The sequence below is a fragment of the Puntigrus tetrazona genome, chromosome 22, assembly GCF_018831695.1.
Source record: "Puntigrus tetrazona isolate hp1 chromosome 22, ASM1883169v1, whole genome shotgun sequence".
Classification (NCBI taxonomy): Eukaryota; Metazoa; Chordata; class Actinopteri; order Cypriniformes; family Cyprinidae; genus Puntigrus; species Puntigrus tetrazona.
Genome location: NC_056720.1, coordinates 10835632 through 10852586, shown reverse-complemented (window position 1 = coordinate 10852586; position 16955 = coordinate 10835632). Strand labels below are relative to the sequence as shown.

Below are 16955 nucleotides of genomic sequence, written 5' to 3'. Positions count from 1 at the left end.
GGCGTCTGTTGTCGTTTTATGGCTGCAAATACACAAAGCTTTCAGACCTCGATATCGTGTTTTTTTGCAACCCGCGAAGTGGATTTCCTCGCGCGGATCGGATCGAGTGGAGCCATGCGCTCCTGTTCCACTTGTCGCGGGAAACCCACCTCTCGCATCACATCTGAATGCAAAATGCAATGCGCTTTCGCTCTCGCGCCAGACTATTAAAGTGGGCAAATCAGACTGTGAAGTTCAGGCGACGGTGGGTAGGTTTTCAAGCACCAGAGGCCTATCAGAAAGGGTAGACCTCGCTTCAAGTTCTCTTTTTTTTGACCGCACTGTCCCTTTTAAAGCGCCCAGTCACGCCTCTTCGCAAACGTCCCCGCCTACTTGCGAGGAATCCGCAGCGCTGATTGGACGCCGGCTGCGGTCGTCGAACGCCTTCTCGGCTTCTCATTGGCCGGCCGCTGCCTTTCGCTCCAGGCTCTCGCGGGGCTGCTGTGCGAAGATGGCGGCCGAACTGGTAGAAGCGATGGTGAGTAGATGAGATTTTTAAAAATAGTGAAAGTAAAAGGAACTTGACGAGTCAGAGGCAGTGCTGATTAAAGCAACTTGAGTTAAATTCCACACTGTTGCGTTTTGTGCTCATGCAGGACAAATGGCAGCCTGTAAAGTGCGTTGGCAATATATATATGTGTGTATGTGAGTGGTTGGGTCTCAAAACCCAATGTGCTGTCTATGTATTCAGCGTATTTGGCGGGTTCTAATGTTAGATCCTAAATTTGAACGTTCTGAATGTACATTTGGGATTCAAAACGCAGTTTGGTTAGACAGTTCACCAGGCTTTGAGACCAAAGCTAGTGTGTCTGTGTGCGCGCGCGCGGGGCGCGCTAGCTGTGGAAATGAATGATTAGTCTGCACAATGCAAAACAACAAAACAGCCTGCCTTTTCAAACCAAACGTGTATTTTCTCCACGTAGCTGTAAAAACGAACACAGTTTCACACTTTGCAGCGCTTTAGGTGATGTTTAGGTATGTATTCACGTGCACAATTGGTGCATGTGGGTTACTTGAAGAGAGGAGTCCTTTTCGTTTGTGCAGTATCGTTTTACTACTGAAAACCCTAATCGCATCCGTGCTGATATTCATTACTACAACGTGGCTTATGAATATGCTCGCACTGATTTTGTAGAAGTGATTTCTGTGTAGTGTTTATATGTGGAGTGTCATTGGCCTGCATGGGTTCAGTCATGGTAAACTAGAGATTGAGGTCATTTGGAAGCTTGAGGATTGTCTTGGCATTGAATTTGTAATGTCAAAGCAATATAAACAACTTTTTAAAAGTATTGAGAATTTTTAGTATTATTACATTTTAATAGACGCTTTTACTTTAAGCAACTTTGTACACACATATAGAAGACATATTTGATGCAGAAGTTACGTATGATAACATTTTGAATTTATGGCTGTTAATGCGAACAGATTTTCATTTTATTTTTTTTCTAACTTCTAATTTATTTCACAACGCACTGCAAACAGAACTGACCAACCAATAAGAAATAAAACCTTTCTTTTTTTCTGCTGAGCATGGAATAGTGAATATCATGTGAAGAATCCAGACTTGGCTCGCTTTTGTTGTTTATTGACTGACTTTTCTGTGACAAGTGGTTTAGAAACAAAGTTGTGCAAAGCTGCTTTGCGTACGTGTTATCAGCTGTATTTCTGTTTTTCTGTCACATGTGAAAACTGGACCGTATCTTACAGCTCAACATTCAAGCTAGTGTGAAGTCCTTGGTTCTCGGTTTGATTTGTTTTCGGGAATCAAACCCATGACTTTGATTAATAACCCAGCCGTCGAAATCTTTCATTAATTTCCCCATTGCTCATTCTCTTGGGTGGTTTTGTCTCCCCAGAACATGGTGAAGAGTTTCCGGGTGTCTGATCTGCAGACGCTGCTGGCCTCAATGGGCCGCAGTAAAAGCGGCTTGAAGCAGGACTTGGTGGGAAGAGCTCTTAGGCTCGTGCAGACCGAATACAGTCCAGAGCTCCTAAAGAACGTTCGGCAGCTCTACGAGACGCGCTTCCCCAAAGCCTCGGCCTGGCTAGCAGCTCGACGCCCTGAATCTGGGCCCGTAAACTACCCTGCCCTTAACTCCTCGCCCAGAGGCACGGCCCAGGGCACAGACTACCTCAACGGCATCCCCAAACCGACACCGCCACCTGCAGCAGAAGTCAAATTGGTGCCGCTGCCGTTCTACCACAACCTAGAAACGCTGCTGCCGCCCACAGAACTAAGTGAGTCCCGTTATCATGAATAAATGATAGCCCAGTTGTATTAGGTGTGTCTAGCCGAAGAGGAAGGCATCGTTTGAGCTAATTCTGTTTTTGCCACACTTTGCAGTCGCTCAGAACAGCGAGAAGCTGCAAGAGAGTCAATGTGTTTTTGAGTTAACACCAAGTCAAGTGGAACAGATCCGGAACTCCAGGTAATAAATGTACAAGTCATCTTGTAAATTGTTGGCTTTATTCAGTAGTCGGTCGATGGCCAATAATACCAGTGTTGATGTTGAGGAAATCAGGATGCTTTGTTGATGTATGCATAATGACATTTAATGATAGATAATAAACAGGCACGTTTGTTTAAACATGGATTCACATTTGTTATTATTTTTATGGAAATTCTTTATTCTTTAGAAGGTTTTTTTGAAAGTATATAGCTATAAACTCATTAAAAAAACTATGCTATAAGAGTTTCTAGTAAGGATTATTTTCAAATAGACAAAATGCCACATCTTAAAATGGCTTTGTGATGTTCAATATAATATCAAACCATGTAGTTTTAATTTACAAATTAGTATTACCATAAACACAAGTATTATTTATTGGAAATTACTTTGAGATTCTTTGAGAGTCAACATTAATCTAAAGTCCGAATATCAGTCAGTGAGTCTACCTGGTTGTTGTTTAATTTTTTTACTGAAAATGCTAAAGAATATAAAGCATTTTTAATTATTTACTAGCACCACTTTTTTTGTACCTGCTCATTCACAGTGAACTTCGCCCAGGGATGAAATCAGTTCAGGTGGTTCTCAGGTATGTTATTCAGCTAAATCATGTCTACATCAAGCATTGGTGTTAGATACACGTTTCGTGCTAACACATCCCGTTCTTCTCCTAGAATCTGCTACACGGACTCTATCGGTGTTCAGGAGGACCAGTATCCTCCCAATATTGCTGTGAAAGTGAATCAGTCCTACTGTCATGTACCGGTAAGTGTTGTGAATTTGATTAGGCTGGAAGAACAGGGAAGTGTGGTGGTTTGACCGCTCAGGATGATCGTAAATCTAAACCACTTTGTATAAATAAACCTTTAAGCATTTTCTCAGCATCGCCATAAGCAATACACCAGCATTATTTTAAGATAATAAAAACTAGAATGAACTTCCCGAATGCGTGTAATGGTTTCCTTAGAATGTTGTATATCTTGTTGTCATGCGATTATGATTTATGTTACTACTTTATGTTCAGGGTTACTATCCCTCCAATAAACCGGGTGTTGAGCCACGCCGACCTTGTCGACCTGTTAACATCACGCCGTGGTTACATCTCTCCACAGTCACTAACAGAGTCACTGTTACATGGGGCAACTTTGGAAAGGTACAGAGGCTTCATTCAAAGAGCTGTAGCTGTTTATGAATGAAGTTGAGCGTGTTGTTGCTCACTGCTGTGTTTTGGATGCAGCGGTACTCGGTGGCGGTGTACCTGGTGAGGGTGTTCACATCCGGAGAGCTCTTCAACCAGCTGAAGCATTGCTCAGTCGAGAGTCCTGATCGTTGTCGTGAACGCAGTAAGTACCTTGACCAAACACATTACCCGTTCAGTGGTTGTGCTTGAAACCGTGCTAGTAAAACAATATATATATATTTACTTCATGTATTCTCGAAACGTTATTTGCTGTAATCGTTTCTTGTGTTCACGACCTTCATGTATTCATTTATTTATTTTTAAAGGTAATACTTTTGTTCTCTTGTTTTGCAAGAGAACAAATTAAGCAGCACAAATGTTTTAGCATTGATGGTATAAAATGTTTAAGCACCAAATAAGCATATTACAATGATTTCAGAAGGATCGTGTGACACTGAAGACTGGAGTAATGATTCTGAAAAAGCCTAAAATTGTAATCGTATTATGCAGTATTATTTTATGCACATGAAGAGTTTTTACAAAAACATAACTCTGTATTTATTAATTTTCAAAAATAATCGATGTGTATAAATACGCACGCACACAAAGTACATATTTACATGTCTGTTTATATTAATTTATCTATAAATATATTTAATAATAAACATAAAATAAACATTTTTAAATGTATGCATTCATTTGTGTGGTTATACATAATATATTATGTAAATAACTTTTATTTTGGACGACTAATTGCAATGAATTGTTTGACAGCACTAACTGAACAATTTTTATTTGTATGTACACAGTTCAAGACAAGCTACGCTTTGATCCTGAAAGTGAGATTGCCACTACAGGCCTGCGAGTGTCCCTCATCTGTCCTGTAAGTGTCCTTTTTTTGTCTTTTATGTGAACTCTGCTAGACGAGGAACTAATAAGTGTCTTTTCAATGCAGCTGGTAAAGATGAGACTTGGTGTGCCGTGTCGAGTGCTCACCTGCGCCCACCTGCAGTGTTTCGACGCTGTCTTTTTTCTGCAAATGAATGAAAAGAAACCCACATGGACCTGCCCTGTATGCGACAAACCTGCTCCCTTCGAGCTTCTAACTATTGATGGGTACGCACAGTTACTCAGATTACTTGCTTCTAACAGACTCGCAGTAAAACTTTGTGACTTATTTGAACTTTGTGACTTATTGCAGGTTGTTGTCTGAGATTCTTAAAGAGACGCCGGAGGATGTGGAGGAGATCGAGTATTTGACTGACGGCTCATGGAGGCCAATCAGGGACGACAAAGAGAAGGAAAGAGAGCGGGAAAACAGCCGCACACCTGACTATCCTGTGGTGGATATATGTACGATTTTATTCCTTCTGAAAGCTGTATAAATTGATGTATGGTTTGTTAGGATAGGACAATATTTGGCTGAGATGCAACAATTTGAATGTTGCTTATCAATGCATATTAATAATGAGTAATACAGTTTTGAGATTTACGGTAAGAAAATGACCGTAAACATGATCATCTCTTAATAACCAAACGAAAAGAAAATGCTATTTTGACCCCATGCAATGTAGCTTTGGCTATTGCTACAAATGCTCATTATTTTGTGCTTGCCCATTTAGGCAGCATAGTAAAAACAATTCTGACTCGAGCAAAGAGTTTCCAGTCGAATCTGTCAATTAGTGTGCATTGACTTAATGTAGTGCACTAATCGATTCTGGGTTCAGGAAGACTGATGTTCCGACATCAACGGTTCCTTTCAGATGCTTGTCAGAGAGTAAATAATGTATAATATTTAGCTAAGATACAACTATTGGAAAATTAGTATACTAACACCGTAAACTTTAAAGTTTAACTTAAAGTAAACAAACTTTAAACCACTATTTTTGAAAATAAGCCAATTTTCCAGCATGATTTTTACTGTTCATTCAGCTGGTCTCCGCGTCTTTCGCTGTAGCTTAGCATAGGTCGTTGAATCTGATTAAACCGTTAGCATCTTGCTCAAAAACACTGCATATTTTTGAGTATTTATTGGGAAGTAATGGGCCTTAACTCTCATCCAAGGTGTTCCTGAGGCGAACGGCCACTCCCCAGCACACAGTGGCACAAACCAGACCGGGAAGTCTGGATCGGGTGGTGCGTCGGCAGGAACCGGTGGCACCAGCGCCGGGGCGGGAGGCGGAGCCGTGGTGGATCTGACTCTGGACGACTCGTCGGACGAAGAAGGAGGAGGTGGAGCCGAGGACAGCGAGGACACGGATGACAGCCAGGACAGCCCCGCCCCCAAACGGGGCAGATATGATTATGACAAAGACCTGGTCACCGCATACTGAGGCTGGCAGGACACTAAGACTTGTTGGGGGGGGGGTGGGTTGTAGATGGGATCTGAGCCTTGGAAAGTCAAGAAACGTGTCCCCATGTCCTCTCCCCAAACGCATACACACTCATGCACGCACACAGACATGCACACTCGTGCGCTGCTGACCTCTGGAGCAGTCGGGCATCGCATTGGCAAACTCGTAGATGCCCCTTAAAGCCATTCCCAATCATTCACTGCATCTTAATACTGTATTCTCCCTTTAAAGACCATGGAAGAGTAACAACACCTTCAGTTCTACTCTATCGTCCTCGACTTCCTCTCCACTTTGTGTTCTGACAGGTTTAACCATCCCGGGCATTTAAGATCTTGCCAGTTTTAGTTTTATATGGAGCTGTTCAGGCCTTCGAAACATTGTGAGACAAGCCACAGTATCTCAAAAACCTTCATTCCTTCGGGTTGAGATCATCCAACCATTTACAACCTATTTAGAGGCGTTTTCTGTTAGTCCTCCACATAGGATGTTTATGTTAGGTGTTTGTTTTAATGTGATTTGGAGACATCACTGACGAATATCCATCCCTCTCATATATTTTTTTTTCTTATTTGTCCACAGAAGTTGTCGAGCTACCTCAGTCTAACAGTGAACTTGACCAGAGGATTTTTTTTTTTTTTTTTTTGTGGTTTGGTTTTCAGTCCCTTTTGTTTTTCATGTGCAGCAACACTGGAGAGGCATAATGCATTGCTCATTATTTTGTGCTTGCCCATCATATTAAAAACGATTCTGACTCGAGCAAAGAGTTTCTGGTCAAGTCTGTCGGTCAATTAGTGTGCACTGACTGAATGTAGTGCGCTAATCGATGCTCGGTTCAGGAAGAACGGCGATCTGCGGTCCTTTTGAGATGCTTGTCAGAGAGTAAATACTGTACAATAGTTAATGTATTATTTCTGATCATTTGATAGAAAACTGCAGTTCTTAATGTCATTTATTGCTTTCTTTCAGTCGTTTGGGTCTGTACAAGGCTGCTGAAGTCAGGACTGCACAAAGGCAGAGCGATAAATCGGGTGGAGGAGAGGACAAAGAGTTGTTTTAGGTTTCTTTTAGACGCGACTGTAGTAAATTTATTAGGTTTATATAGCAGGGGAGCTGACATTATTGGCATAATACCTGAAGTTTATTTGCCTGAACTTAAAACCGGATTTTCTTTTAATTTTAGATGAATGGCTGGTTTGTTTGAGCCCATTGTATGGAGGATGTCTGTGTTCATTTCAGCCGGTTGAGGAGGTGTTGATATTTGAATATTGCTTTGTGGACTTCGCGACAAGCTCAGATCGTACATGCTCTTTAATTTGTAGTTAGAATGTGTATTTATTGATTTAACAGTTTTTGACTTATTTGAATTTCGTTTGGGGTTTTTTTTCTTCCATTTTTATGAGACATTTCGCAGGAATTTCATGAGTTTGCAGCATGTTGCTTTGTAATGGTAGATAACGCTGTGTCCTCTCGCGGCCTGCTGTTGTACGCGCGCACATTCAGCCATTTGCAACTGTCCGAACATAAAGGGGGTTTAGTCAGGACTATGCAGACTTGACCTAAACCTCGGAAGAATTAAACTCCCGCTAAACGACCAAACACAAATGGCACATCCAGACAGCTGATCTGTTGAGGAGGACTCAGGGATGACGTGTTCTACTTGTCTTTACATTTTCTTCTCAGTCAAACTTGACACTCGAACCAGGTTCCTGCATCGTGTACAATATTACCTTCACCATCAGGTCGCGTAGGGCGGTCTAGGTTTCTGATCTGGAAATTAAGATGTGCTTTTCAAGGCATATGAATATTGCTGTGTATAGCATATTTTGTGGTCCTCCAAGGTTTCAGAGAAAATCACTGTACTAAGCTCACTAGTAGTAATTTTAAAGTTTTATCATAATTTTTTTTTCCTTCCTGTTTTTTTTTTCTTTTCAACTAATCCTGAATTCTGACTTGAATATTCAGTACTGTATCCTATCTGTGGTTGGGAATTTCTCAAAATAAGAATACCGCCATGAAGGGTTAAATTGTAGTTTAGTTTCGTCTTTGAGTCGGCATGGTCTTCCATCTTCTCTTCATGATAGCCCAATTTTATTTTTTTTCTCCCCCCTTTATAATTTTTAAAGAGCAAACCGTTTCACACATTAAGCCCTTAATGTAATATGTTACCTTAAATTTGACCACAATTTAGTGATTTTTTTTTCCTTCACATTTAAAGTAAGGAACTTCTTAAATAGACTTCCATCTTTAGATTCTTAGAACGATCTATTAGATGTGGATAAAATGTATATTTGCTTACAATGGAAAGATAAATGAATGGTGATTTGACAATATATTTCCAGCTCAGAGGTGAAGACGGCCTCTGTGTAGCCAGGTGAGGTTGAAGTGGTTTTTTTGGGAATGGAGGCATCCCCTCTTATTACAGTGCTTAAGACAGCATGGGCAGTGGCTTGCAGTTCTTGATGTAAATGTTCTGTTTGTGTCTTTTATATGTTCATATTAAAAGCCAATAAAAAATAATAATATTTTATCAAGTTTTGAATTGCCTCCAGTTGCTCCAGTGGGCGGGCACAAATACATTGTTATTGGCTACTCTCAACCCTTCCTGAAGAAAATAAATGTAAACTGGTGACCTATGGTGTCCTCAACGTGGGATTTGACAATAGGAGCAAATCAGTTGTCCCTGTCTGAACTGAAATCGAACTGTAAAAGCTCTAACACCTGTCAATTATGTGTGCAATTAATTAAAACTGATTTAAAATAAATGTCTTTCCAGTGATTTTTAAATCTTGGAATTAAGTCCATTACGTAAAGATTATGTCTAACACGTTTTCCCTGTACTATAACGTTTTTTTCCCAGTACACGTTATTACTGCAGTTAATTTTAGTACAATAAAAACTGGTTGCAAGTACATAAAGTATTGATGATTTGTTTACTTTGGTATCACGTTATACTGTACAGCTTACCAGAGTTTACTGACGAAGCTCACGCTACAGAAAGTCATATTACGTAATAATAATAACATCAATATTAAGAAATGTCACATGAAGTGCTAAAATATTTTTTTTTGTGGCGGCAACTTACCTTTAAATGTGACGGTTGCTTAGTTCACCGCTAGATGTCCTCCATATTCAAATTAACGTTTTTTTAGTAAACGCTCGCGATAACTCGAGTTCTCGCGAGAGCTTGCGAACGCTTCCTCTTGGTTGGATAGCGGCTTCCTGGCCGGACTTTTTTTCCCCCTCCTTTTTTTTCTTTGGGGGAAATTTCAACTTCTGTTTTCGCGGGTCCTCTGGGCCGAAACAATTTAGGACAGCGTTTCGCGGTCGGTCCTGTGGTCACGAACGACGGGCCTGCCTTGTCTTTTGCCGCCTTTTGTCTGTGGGAGCGCTCTCGAGTCAGAGGCCGCCTCGAAGGGACGTTCCAGCGATGAACGCGCTGAAATAAACTGCATTTCTTTCACTTTTGCGCCTGTGGCACTCGCTCTTTCCACTTGACACCTAAATATTATTTGCTGCAGCTGCCGGGGACATGCCTGGGTGTTGAAGTTGGGGGCTTGCGAATCTCAGAAACTTCTATAGGCACAACTGCAAGGGTTTGTGTAGCAATTTGAAGGATTGGATGTCAGCAGGGACAACCTGATTGTTCTCTTTGAAACAGATAATAGGTAACTATGGCACCAAAAAGAAGACCGGTCCCCTTGATCATAACCCCCACAGGAGAAGGACAGTCAACCAACATAGATGCAGCAGCAGAGTAAGTATATAGTTTACCGTGTCTGACACTTTTTGGTTTACTTTGCAGCATACTCACCTGGTAATGTATGTCCTGTGTTTAGGGCCAACCTGGAGGCCTTGCAGAGGAAGTTAGGGGAGCTGGACTTGGACGAACAGCAAAGGAAGAGGCTTGAGGCTTTCCTCACCCAGAAAGCCCAAGTGGGTGAGCTTAAAGATGAAGATTTTGACCCCATATGTGAACTTGGGGCAGGAAACGGTGGGGTGGTCCACAAAGTCCGTCACAAACCCTCAAGACTCGTCATGGCGAGGAAGGTAAGCGTTTGACAGACTTGTACACCTGCTGCCAGCATGCTCACGATGTGTTCAAACGCTGAACTTTCTGTATTTTTCCCAGCTTATACACTTGGAAATCAAACCAGCCATCAGGAATCAGATCATACGAGAGCTGCAGGTCCTACATGAGTGTAATTCACCATACATTGTGGGGTTTTACGGCGCCTTTTACAGCGACGGAGAAATCAGCATCTGTATGGAGCACATGGTAGGACCGATGTTGTTCTCTGAGGCTTACAGCAGAAGTGTTACAACGCACTGACATTTATTTGTCCGCAGGACGGGGGTTCTCTGGATCAAGTGCTGAAAGAGGCCAGGAGAATACCTGAAGAAATCTTGGGCAAAGTTAGCATAGCCGTAAGTATTATCACTCTCCTCTGTTGCATCTGTGTCAAATATTGATGATGTTTAGATATTGATGACAAATTAACCATAGTGACACAACAGTGATTAGTTGGTTAGCAAGGTCAGTTAGTTTGTATTTTAAAGCCTGTGCTGATATTAGCTGTTCCTCTTTAATTGTGTTAAAAGGGCGCTGCTACTTGTTGAGAGTTGTAATGTGTTGAGGCTCAAACTCTCTGTTTGGCCTTTGATCAAAGTGTGATTGAGGTGTAGATTTGTAGATGCGTTCTCCAAATTTGCTGCTTTTAACAAAATTACTGTACAATTGCTGTCCAAATCAAATCTGAGCTAAACAATATTCTTATTATGCACGAACCAGTAGTTTTTTTTTTTTTAACTGTATTTGTTGTGTACAGATATCATTTTGTACTTATGTATTTGTTGATTGCTGCCATAGATTTTTTTTGTCGATTTATGTTAAAGACAGATATTAGAAATTTAAAATATTGGGCAATTTATAATATTTTTACCTTTTTACCTATGCCATAACCTGATTCATTAAGAGTGAATTATTAAAACAATTAGTAACACTGTTACATTTAGCAAATCTCAAAATTAATACATTAATACCACCCTGTATTAGCATGTGAAATGTTTTAGTTTATACTGCTTTATTTTTGTCTCACTTGGACAAATAGGATACCGTCCATTTATCGGTTATCAGCCATAACATGGAAATAATTACCATCTTATCAGGGTCAGGTAGAATTTTAATATCTGCTTGTGCCTAGAATAGAGTTCAACTCTACCAACTTCTTGTTTCTGGTGTCTGGTTGATCACAATAGTCGTTTGTAATACTTAATGTAAAGAAATTATGCATATATGCACATATAATATGCACATGGGAAATCGCATAATTGCGAACTGCTCTCCTTGTCTAGGAGCAAAATCCAAAATATGGTAAATAACCTGCATCGTAACATGTCTGGTACTAGTATGCACAAACCGCAATATAATGAAACTGCGACCACACCCACAGGTGTGCAAACTCCCTTTCAAGTCAGTCACCAAAACATGCACGTTTTTCAACACGCATTTAGCCTTATTCCTCCAAATGAATAGGGTTAAACTTCTATTTCGCATTTGATCATGACAAAACACAAACACTTCAGCACAAAGTCCAAACAAAAGTGCAGCGATCTGTTTATGTGTGCGTCCATACTGTTTATTGCATGTCTGAGTGAATGCATTTCAGCTTTCGGTGATCACAAAGCAGAAGTTGTTTTGTAAAGACTAGACTATGTAACACGTTCTGTAAACTCAGGAAGCTAGATACCACATTGACCGTTGAGAGATAAACCCTATCGATGATATCTATAATTTTTTTTTTCCCCGCAGGTACTCAGAGGTCTGGCATATCTTCGGGAGAAACACCAAATAATGCACAGAGGTACACACAGAGCAACATTCCTTACTAATATCTTAGAAAACGTACGTGTGCATACACGCGCTGGATAGCAGCAGGAAGTAGCCCCCTAATGCAGCTATTGAAATTGCATAAGAAGCTTAAAAATGATTATTATAGAGAGATTAGGCCTCACTTTTTCAAAGGTATTTACTGAAACTAACCAGAGACCTTCATACGACTGCAAACCTGAGATTAAATGGAGCAAAGATGTGGCAAAAGTTGATATTACTCCAATGCTAAACGTCAATCTTCTACAATTAATTGTTTTTTAAAAAAAACACTACATAAGCATTTTTTTTTTTTTTATATATATATATATATATAAGTAGAGCACAAGTTACCATAGGAATAGCGTCTCCAAGTGTGGCACAACCAACATTTGAGCAATAATACTATGTCTGAAGACGCAAAGTATCAGCTTCTTTGTCAGGTTGTATGAGGGTCTGAAGGAGCCACACTGGGTTTGAAGGGTTAGACGGGGAGGGCCAGGCCTATAGTTGTGCTGTTGTGGCAGGGAGCGCTCGCCTGCTTGCGAGGAGCTGTCGAGGAGCCCGGCCGGTAATTACAGCCTCTCGGATGTGATTACATGGCAGCCGCACCCTGCAACCCCCTCCCTTCTTTCTCCTCTCCCACTCTCACCCCTCTGTCCACTCCCAGTGGGTGCTAGGGCTGAAGGAGGGCCCGTCATGTGTGGAATCGTTGCATGTCCACACTGTTATTTGCTCCTCTTGCCCTGTGTTTAAGAGGAGGGAGGTGGAAAGTGGCTTGCACGTCTGTCCTTTCTGCTGCGATGGTGTTGTCGGAGCTAGCTTTGCAGTATGCAGAGCATCTTGCGAAATGTTTTTGCTGGGCGTGCTGGAGAAAGGGCGTTTGAAAGGGGACGGAAAGCCAGGTGGTGCCGCTGGGATTTGGACCCCGGCCCTCCATCTTACATGGTCTCTCTCTCTCTCTCTCTCTCTCTCTCTCTCTCTCTCTCTCTCTCTCTCTCTCTCTCTCTCTCTGGTCCATACAGACGTTAAGCCCTCCAACATCCTGGTGAACTCGCGTGGCGAGATCAAACTGTGCGACTTTGGCGTGAGTGGCCAGCTCATCGACTCCATGGCCAACTCCTTCGTTGGAACACGGTCGTACATGTCGGTGAGTCACCCGCCCACTTCCCTCCCCAACCCCCAGTCCTTCTCGTTCCAAGCCCTGTGCCGGTGCCCAGGATTCTTCCATGTGGAGAGGAGGAAGTCGCTGCCAGGTTTTAGCCCACTCCTCTTGGCCACCTGCAGGGTGCGGCGCCCCACCCTAGTGGAGCTTTGACTTGCTCTCTGCTCTCTGCCTTGACAGCCGGAGAGACTCCAGGGCACACACTATTCAGTTCAGTCGGATGTGTGGAGCATGGGCCTATCACTGGTTGAGCTGGCTATTGGACGCTACCCCATCCCCCCTCCCGATGCCAAGGAACTGGAGGCCATATTTGGCCGGCCAGTGCTGGACACAGGTGGGGCAGAAGGCCACAGCATGTCCCCAAGACCAAGGCCTCCAGGACGACCAGTTAGCGGTAAGACCTTGTTTAATTTCACTAAACATTGGCATTGGCTTTATGCGCATTCGATCTTCTCCATAGTCTGCGTAATATGTGTGTTTTAGTCGTGCCTTGCGAATTGTTTTCCCCCAGGACACGGAATGGACAGCAGGCCAGCCATGGCTATATTTGAGCTACTGGACTACATTGTCAATGAGGTCAGAGAATTTGCTTAGCGTGCAACTTACTTCCTTTGTGCTTATTTTTGCCTTTTTATAGTATTTTTATGTAGCCGTTTCACTTCAGCATCACCCCTTTTTCTGCTCCCCACCTGTCTCTACATCTGCAGCCACCACCCAAGCTGCCCCATGGCGTCTTCACCACTGACTTTGAGGAGTTTGTGACGAAATGGTGAGGTCCTACGTGTTATCTTCAAAACGATATCTGAGCAATGTCAAAGTTGGAGCTTGATAAAAGGGTCATAGGAGGGCCAGCTTGCCCTAATACACTTGCCTGCTATGTTTCTAGTAATTTTGAAGACCACAGTTAGCTGGTTCAGGTGTGTTTAATTAGGATTGGTGCTAAACCCTGCGAGATAGTGGTCCTCCAGAAGCAGGATTTGGGGAATGCAGGTTTAAATGGACTGCATTGTTCATTTTTTGTAAATGTTCAGATTGCATTTAAATGTACTTTTAAAAGTTTAGGCTGACTAACCTGTCCTTATAAAACACACACATATATGTAAAAAGGTGATTGTAAAATTACTTACACCTCTCTCTAGATTACTGGTCTAATGTTTTGTTAAATTCCGATTTTTATTTCATCTTACTGATGGTGTTTTCTGTGTTTTTCACAGCCTCATTAAGAACCCGGCTGACAGAGCTGACCTTAAGATGCTAATGGTATGTATTATTCCCTGTATATTTACAATTAGATAAAATTTTAGTTTTTATTAAAACATCTAGTGGAATAAAATGTTGGCTCTTAAAGACATAGTGCACCCAAAAATTTAAATTCTGTTGTTAATTACTCACCCATGTGTTGTTGTAAACCTTTAATATCTTTAGAACAAAAATAAAGATATTATATGAAATCTGAGAGCTTTCTCACCCTGCTTAGACAGCAACACAACTACCAAGTTTGAGGCCCAGAAACATGGTAATTTTTTAAATAGTGCATGTCACATTAGTGGTTCAACCATAATTTTATAAAGTTATGAGAATACTGTATATGCACACACCTACTGCATGGTGTTCTCATGAGCGTTTGAATGACACGGAAGAGAGGAAGTTGTTTGATAGTTATTTTTTTGTTTTCTTTGCGTACCAACAGTTTTACTTATTACACAGCTTCAAAACATTACAGTCGAACCACTGATGGCACATGGACAAATGGAATGTTGTCCTTACTACTTTTCGAGGCTTTGCATTGCTGCTGGATCAGAAAACTCTCGGATTTCCTAAAAAGTATTTTCATTTGTGTTCTGAAGAAGAACGACATTAATTGCTGAATTAAATTTTTTTTATGAACTATTCCCTTAAAGAGTGAGAGCTTTTTGGAGCGACTGCATCCGGTTTGCCAGTTTGTCTATGTTAGTATAGCAATTAGCTTTAGTTACAACTTGATTTTAAAATGTTTTTCCCAAAGGGAATTTTATGTTGCATCGTAGAACATAATGCATTACAAAATAATAATTGTATTGATAAATTGACACACAGGTAGTAAGAATCAAGGTAGCATGTACAGAAAATGAAACCAATTATATATTACAAAAATAATTAATGATAAAATGAACCGATATTCATTTGCAGGGCCACACGTTCATCAAGCGGGCCGAGGTTGAGGAGGTGGATTTCGCTGGATGGTTGTGTAAAACCATGGGCCTTCACCAGCCCAGCACACCCACTCATAGTGCTGAATGAACGCTGGCTCACAGCGTAGCCGCCCATGCCATCCTCATCCTCTGCTCTACTTCTCTCCTTTTTACTCTCACAGGCCTGTATGCTTGTAGCCTCGACACACCGCTGTGCGCTCTTTTTGCCGTTCTCTGCTTGCTCTTCCCTTCCACCGCGGTGCGTTCTGGGGCAATGTTTTATGAGAGCTTCTGGTGTTGGAACACAGTCATTTGAATGAATATGGAGATTAGAGTCACTTAAGTGGAGTGGCTGTATTTTTAATAACCACATTATTCAGGAATGTCCAAATTGGTAAAAATCACCTAGGTTTTTTTTTTTTTTTTTTTTTTTTGTGTAACTACTATTTCATTCGTTTTATGATGTTTTCGATTACCTTTCATGGTTGGTTTATTAATTCATTATATTATGAGTGGGGGGTTTTTTTTCCGCTAAAGCGCTATTCTTTGGCAGTTACACTGTGTTAAAGTGGATAGCTTGGTTGAAAGGCAAACGTTTAATTGAGAATCGACTGCTGTTTGCATCCAAAAGAAAAAAACCAAAGAGGGATACTGCGGATTATGGACGTTGTTTTATTTAAAAGATGATTATAAATGCAAGATGACCAAATTGGCAACGCTCAAGAGCATACTTACAGTTTTTCGCTTGTGCATCGCACTGCTAGCACACGGACAAGTACTCCATCATGCCAACCAATGGCCATGCTGTAAGTTTGCACGCATTATTAAAAAAACACAAGCTAAATTAGAGTTCCTGTATCAGATGCCCTTTGTTCTAATGCTGTGCCTGTGGAAAAGACCAGCCATTTAGTATTATCTATAGTATAAATCTATACTTTTTTTTTTTTCTTTTTTTGAGGAGATGGGGGTTGGGAGGTGGTGCTTGAACGGTTTTCTTAAATCTTACTTATTTTTCCAACTTAAAATCATCTCCAGAAGGGTATATTTGGGAAGAATTATTGCGCTTCAGTGTTTATTTTTAAATGAAACATAGAATTTTTTGGTTTCAAGTTTAAATACAGCCAGGGTTGCATCTATCTTTACAGTGCTTTAACAATAGGCCTAATTAATTTAAAACACATCAAGATTTCAAATAAGACCACGATAGGTACACTCATAGTCTGGTCTTATAAAGTGCAAAGTAATGTCTCAGGCCACCATGTACAGTGCTATGCAGATCAAATGAACCTCAGCAGATATTGCTGTATTAGTAGGTCTTATAAAAACACGGGTGTTACAGATGGGCATTGTGAAGTGTGGCTAAAGCCCACTTGCTCTAAATAGCTTTTTTTTCCTCTTTCTCTAGTACTTTTCAGTAACATTGAAACTGTATTACACACTGGCATTCAGCTCCGACCAAGTGAATGCATCGCCACACGCTGTATAAAATATATGTACAGTACAAATGGTACTGTTTTCAGTCTTAAAATAGCTTTTTATTTTATTATGTTTTTGGTTTGGGTTTTTTTTTCTTTTTCTTGTTTTGATTGTTTTCGGACTAGTTTAGTGAAGAGGATATAAGTCATTTTATTACCATATGGAATGTGTTGAATACAGTTCTAATATAAAAATAAAACTTATTTGTGAAGGATTATTTTGCTGTTTGTTCTCAGTGTTTTGGATTATGTTTAAAG

At 40.9% G+C, this 16955-nt stretch overlaps 3 protein-coding genes across 5 annotated transcripts in view; all 3 read left to right on the top strand.

Moving 5' to 3' along the window:
• Positions 1 to 16955, top strand: part of LOC122327734 (CUGBP Elav-like family member 5) — a 1183696-nt gene that overhangs the window by 798236 nt on the left and 368505 nt on the right. The window lies entirely within an intron of this gene.
• pias4a (protein inhibitor of activated STAT, 4a) lies at positions 408 to 8782 on the top strand. The gene is made up of 11 exons (XM_043223285.1): positions 408 to 517; positions 1896 to 2277; positions 2384 to 2468; positions 3034 to 3075; positions 3161 to 3251; positions 3511 to 3639; positions 3724 to 3829; positions 4476 to 4549; positions 4622 to 4782; positions 4868 to 5019; positions 5731 to 8782. Exons 1-11 carry the CDS (start codon positions 491 to 493, stop codon positions 5997 to 5999), a joined length of 1518 nt encoding a protein of 505 aa, XP_043079220.1. The 5' UTR covers positions 408 to 490; the 3' UTR covers positions 6000 to 8782.
• map2k2a (mitogen-activated protein kinase kinase 2a) lies at positions 9211 to 16915 on the top strand. The gene is made up of 11 exons (XM_043223303.1): positions 9211 to 9774; positions 9857 to 10067; positions 10150 to 10296; positions 10368 to 10445; positions 11830 to 11881; positions 12912 to 13036; positions 13232 to 13445; positions 13563 to 13627; positions 13759 to 13820; positions 14266 to 14311; positions 15221 to 16915. Exons 1-11 carry the CDS (start codon positions 9692 to 9694, stop codon positions 15329 to 15331), a joined length of 1194 nt encoding a protein of 397 aa, XP_043079238.1. The 5' UTR covers positions 9211 to 9691; the 3' UTR covers positions 15332 to 16915.

Coding starts and splice junctions, on each gene's coding strand:
- pias4a (XM_043223285.1), top strand. CDS start 491: ATGGCGGCCGAACTGGTAGAAGCGATG. Junction 3,076..3,160: donor TCAGTTCAGGTGGTTCTCAG/GTATGTTATTCA, acceptor TTCTTCTCCTAG/AATCTGCTACACGGACTCTA. Junction 3,830..4,475: donor TGATCGTTGTCGTGAACGCA/GTAAGTACCTTG, acceptor GTATGTACACAG/TTCAAGACAAGCTACGCTTT.
- map2k2a (XM_043223303.1), top strand. CDS start 9,692: ATGGCACCAAAAAGAAGACCGGTCCCCTTGATCATAACCCCCACAGGA. Junction 10,297..10,367: donor GCATCTGTATGGAGCACATG/GTAGGACCGATG, acceptor ATTTGTCCGCAG/GACGGGGGTTCTCTGGATCA. Junction 13,628..13,758: donor TGGACTACATTGTCAATGAG/GTCAGAGAATTT, acceptor CTACATCTGCAG/CCACCACCCAAGCTGCCCCA.